The sequence below is a fragment of the Cimex lectularius genome, unplaced genomic scaffold, assembly GCF_000648675.2.
Source record: "Cimex lectularius strain Harlan isolate CLEC.00 unplaced genomic scaffold, Clec_2.1 scaffold168, whole genome shotgun sequence".
NCBI classification, from domain to species: domain Eukaryota; kingdom Metazoa; phylum Arthropoda; class Insecta; order Hemiptera; family Cimicidae; genus Cimex; species Cimex lectularius.
In genome coordinates, this window is record NW_019392902.1 from 498,284 (window position 1) to 503,062 (window position 4,779).

General features: G+C 33.9%; 1 protein-coding gene across 2 annotated transcripts; it reads left to right on the plus strand.

Annotated features, from left to right (window-relative positions):
• Window positions 1–750: 750 nt before the first annotated feature.
• Window positions 751–3,586, plus strand: LOC106674027 (E3 ubiquitin-protein ligase MARCH8-like). Of its 2 annotated transcripts, none has more exons than XM_014406457.1 (4): window positions 751–894; window positions 1,283–1,486; window positions 1,544–1,682; window positions 3,315–3,586. In XM_014406457.1, exons 1-4 carry the CDS (start codon window positions 830–832, stop codon window positions 3,534–3,536), a joined length of 630 nt encoding a protein of 209 aa, XP_014261943.1. In that variant the 5' UTR covers window positions 751–829; the 3' UTR covers window positions 3,537–3,586. The 2 variants fall into 2 exon arrangements, with proteins under 2 accessions (XP_014261943.1, XP_014261944.1); XM_014406458.1 differs by lacking the exon at window positions 3,315–3,586 and adding an exon at window positions 2,472–2,540.
• The last annotated feature ends 1,193 nt before the right edge of the window (window positions 3,587–4,779 follow it).

Sequence of the window (4,779 nt, forward strand, 5' to 3'; positions counted from 1 at the left end):
ACACCGCACGGGAGGCATTTCCGTCTGCAATTATGTTGCACATGGAGTCAGTCCCCTTTAGTTAGACGACAAAATCAAATTAAACTTTTTTTGTTTTATTTCTAAATATAAGTTTTCATAGGAGATGTAAACATAATTACATTGCTTGTCATTTTATACTACATATAACATATAATAATATGAAATATACAAACATTCAACAGTTAACTAAATCATAAAGTTAGATGTGACCAATCTCTAATAATGACGTTATCATAACACGAAAACAAATAAAAACGATTTGTAATAAATCAGACGTAAAATGGTCGGTAGTAGAGTTCTGAGACCAGAAAAACAGTCTCTGTAAGATGTAAACAAGGAGAACAAGAAGTTGAAAACTTTGTAAGAAAATGGAAATTTGCCGGCTTGTTATTCTTTTATACCGTGAAAAAAATTATTGAATCGTTTGCAATGTGAAAAAATATCTGTGTGTACAGATGATTTAGCCTTCAATCAGAAAGTTTTGTTTTCCTCTGCTCCAGACCCCTGTGGAAAAGTTTGCCCATAGACTGCTGCCCGGTGCTAGTTAGCAAACGACTTCAGCATTGAATGGCTCCGAATCGTTCGGCTGATAAATTGCGTTTGAGTTACTTGTCGCTCGTTTGGCTCGCCATTCACCGAAATCGAACGTCGGTAAAGAGTTTAGTTCGAAACTCCTTTTCTCATTTCCACGCCTTGACCGCATGTCTCGAAAATTTCAGTACGTTTCCATGACAACCAAATTCTCACAATAACTAACACACTCAAAAATAATTCTCCGTCGTAGAATATGGAATGACAAATTTACACAATGCAACACGACAATGAAACTGACATGCCACAAGAAGATACAGACAGGAGGTTTAATCCTAATGAGTAAGAATTATATTATTACAATAATTTCTTGCTTTGATTTATGCATTTTTTCCATCTTACCTAACATATTTTCTATTAAGTCTTAAAATCGTTTCTTTCATCATCCTGGTCTACCTATACCCACGTTTCGTCATTCCATCATCCATTCTCTACATTCACACAACATATTTAATACGATAACGTCACTTAATATAAAATAGTACAAAACATATTTCTTCGAGTATCGACTTATTGACTTGCTAGGATCGCATCACTCATGAATGCAAACTTGAAACAAAATGACTAGCACTTAAGAACCTAACCGTGGTTTTTGTTCACTTGTATCATTTTAGTTCCGTTCTCGGTACTTAATAATAATAATGATGATCACTGACATGTTTTGTTTCAGAGAAGATATTGATTCAGACCCATCAGCCGACATATGTCGCATCTGTTATTGTGGTGGCGGAGATGAAGAACTGATGAGGCCATGCAAGTGTTCGGGCTCTCTCGCCTTCGTCCACCCGAGTTGCCTGGACTCTTGGATTGAAAACAGCGGTTCTCCCAAATGCGAAATATGCAATGCGAACTATCCTCTCACCGTTAATTACAAGTAAGTATGAAATGTCCGTTATTAAATTATTTTTTGATATTAATAACGTTGTGGTAGGTGGTGGTACATATGGAACGATATCTGGGTAAAATTCATCGTCCGACAGGAGCCCCTTTTCGTTTTCTTATCCGCAATGGTGAACATAATGTCATCTGTGATGTTCCGCCCGGTTTTCCTTGTTAACCAACTTCAACAGGTGAGATGTTTTATTTACAAAAAGGTGTGGATGTGTCCCTATTTGTGTCCCAATGTGAACCTTTACCTGAACTTACAGTTCATATTTATGGAATAAAACAACACAATATATCTTCAAAACTAAGTCGAGATGTCAAAACACAAAGAAATGTTTGATTATGCAAATCCAATTTTTCCCACTGGCCATGGAATTTTAAAAAAATATTCAAAATGTAGATATTTGTTTTATTTTTAGTTTAACAATTTTGCAAACCAATTAGCGCGAATTCTATGATAATATGAATAATAATTTCGTTTACACAACAAAAATATTTCAGCCGTACACAAATGATTAGACAAATAAAATTGGATTACTTTGGTGTGCCACGGGGTTGCGAATAAATATAGTCGTTTGATTTTCTTAAGAATATGAAATTACTAAAATTATGTGACTTTATCCTATCTTCTCGAAGAAGTTAGAAAATCAATTTTTGCGAAATTCTACTTTATGTGCAATTTACTGATTACCCAATTCTTGCTTTACATCTCACAACCGTAACCACAACTGTTAAACAGTGAGAATAATAAAATGCTATAATGTAAAAGCCTGCTACAGCTTTATTTTGTTTAATTGCTGACCTTGAAGCAGGTCGTTCAAAATTTTACAAATACAACAGATTTATTACGAAGATAAATGAGACAAATCAGAAAAAATGTATCTATGTGCAAATATAGAGCAGAGGGCATACAGGTCCAATTGGTCCTAATTGTCAAAAGGATACTCCATTGTATTCAATTTTTCTATTTTCAGGTGACTTCAACCCTTCACATTCTTATCCCATAATTCCATATACACATATGGAATATTAATCCTACTGTAAGTTAAATTACAATACTGAAAAGACCATTGAACACCCTATGAGATTTTTTATATTTTAACTTAAACAAACAAAATGCAAAATCTTTTAGAAGAGAAACTTTTACGAGTTTCGGAAGTGCTGGTCTAAAGTTTAAATAAGATTTTCCTTTTTGATCTGTACATACTGACAGATATGGCGCTTAAGAAAAATTGCTCCTAATACAGAAAAATTCAATTTTTAGCAATTGAACATAAATTTTACATTGGTGATAACTGATCTTTGAAAAATTGTGTACTTGTTTTTACAGCTCATTAGTAGGGACAACATTTCTGCATCATATTTGTCAGTATTTGCAGAACCACGAACATCTTACTTAAACTTTATACACTTTAGAACATCGACAATAGTTTATATTTTATGTGATTTTTATTTTTGTTTAATAAAGGTTGCAACAAAAAATATGAAAACAGAAGAAATGAACTTTATGGGGTTTCCAATGCCCTTCCCATTGGTGAAATCAAATTCACAGTAGAGTTAATAATTTATTAAATTCGAAGAACTTTATGGAATAAAGTTTTGAAAATATAAAGAAACATGAAAAGTTAAATTGAATTATGACGAGATGAACTTATGAAGTATTCTTGTTTGTACACTAGATACCCTGTATAAAAGAACACCCCCCTACTCTAATACCTACACTTAAGCCCATATGTGCATATAATATTATATTTAATTAATAATTAAGCTTAAAATAAAATAGAAATTTTATATGATAGATGTTTACTTTGTTGAAGGTATGGGAGGACTTTTTGATGTTGGTTTTGCTGATGTCATTCATCGTAATTTGCGCTGCGAGTGGAGTACTGTTCCGAAATATGCTTAGGTATGCTGTTTGGCGTTGGCAACTTTATTATCACCAACGATTAGCTGAAGAAAGAAGGGCAGTAGCAAACGATGACATACAGTGCGTCAGATGTACAGCAACTTCAGTAATAACTATTAAATTTCGCGCTTAACAAGCCTTCAAAAAAGGACATAAAAAGCCAATAAAGTGTTTTAAACCTTATTCTTGAATTTCAATAGATAAACGATGAGGTCTGGCATTAACGAGCCATGACAATAAGGCGAATGGACGAGACAGACGTCGGTAATGAATGGACGAGTGCATTGTTCAGAAACGTTTCCAGTTTTGCAATTCATCACTCGACTCCCTCCGCCCTTAACCTTATCCTTCATGTGATATATGGGACTTCACATTCAGCGCTGTTGTCACAAAAACAGGGATCATCCAACCCCCAAGAGTAAACGGGTTCCTTGTGAAAACGGTTAATTCTATCTCTTTAACTGTGGAAAACGGCAATTTGTCGAACATAAAGCGGAAAATTTGTTTAAAAGGCAAAATCGCCACGGGCAAAATAAATGTAGGTTCTAGAGGCAAGGATAGAGCGCCGGAAGGTTTAGTTTATTAGGTAGGAAAAAGGAAAAATGTCTTAGATTATTACTTTGTGAGAAGAAGGGAGGAGCCAATATCTTCTCCCTCACCAATCATATATAGGCTCCCCTTCTTGACTTTTTCATTACGATCACCGCCAACCCTGGTCATTTATATTTCCTTATCTGGGGCCGATAATTAATGTCATTTGTTACAGATTTAATATAAACTCCATTGAGGGACAAAAGGCTGGTAAGAATTCTCTTTGTATTTTACACACATTGTTGTTCCTGTTAAGACATTTCTGATCTATAAAGATCAAACATAAGCATTTCAGTATAATTTGAAACGTAATTGTCGTGTCCGATAAAAACCTTATTGCCCCATTTCTTTAGGTTTTTAATTGCATTTATCCAACCATTAATTAGTTTATTACGATAGAAAACATAATTATACAAACTAGCATAATTTTTATCCCTACAACACTGATAAAAGGCACTTGCAGTACAGTAGTAGAGTTCGGATCTCCTTAATTAGTTTAATTTTGGTTAAGGATTTTAAAGCGCAGGTGTGAGCCCCTTAATCAGACCTTTTCCGAGTATAGCGTAACCTGTGTAGCATAGTAGTAACCTTGAGTAAGGTTTGAATTCCATAAATCTCCAAAACGCATAGTGAAAAATAAATTAATAGATGGAGAAGTTCAGTTAAATACCTAACTAAATTCAAATCAAACTATCAAAGAAAACGAGAAACTGGATATTAATATCACAAAAACATTTTATTCCCCATCTCAAATAGATACTACAAACAGATAGTTATAATTATTA

What these genes read in the sequence shown, in the direction of transcription:
- LOC106674027 (XM_014406457.1), top strand. Translation starts at nt 830, where the DNA reads ATGCAACACGACAATGAAACTGACATGCCACAAGAAGATACAGACAGG. An exon ending in AGGAGGTTTAATCCTAATGA is followed by an intron (nt 895 to 1,282) that starts GTAAGAATTATA and finishes GTTTTGTTTCAG; the next exon opens with AGAAGATATTGATTCAGACC. An exon ending in TTGTTAACCAACTTCAACAG is followed by an intron (nt 1,683 to 3,314) that starts GTGAGATGTTTT and finishes ACTTTGTTGAAG; the next exon opens with GTATGGGAGGACTTTTTGAT.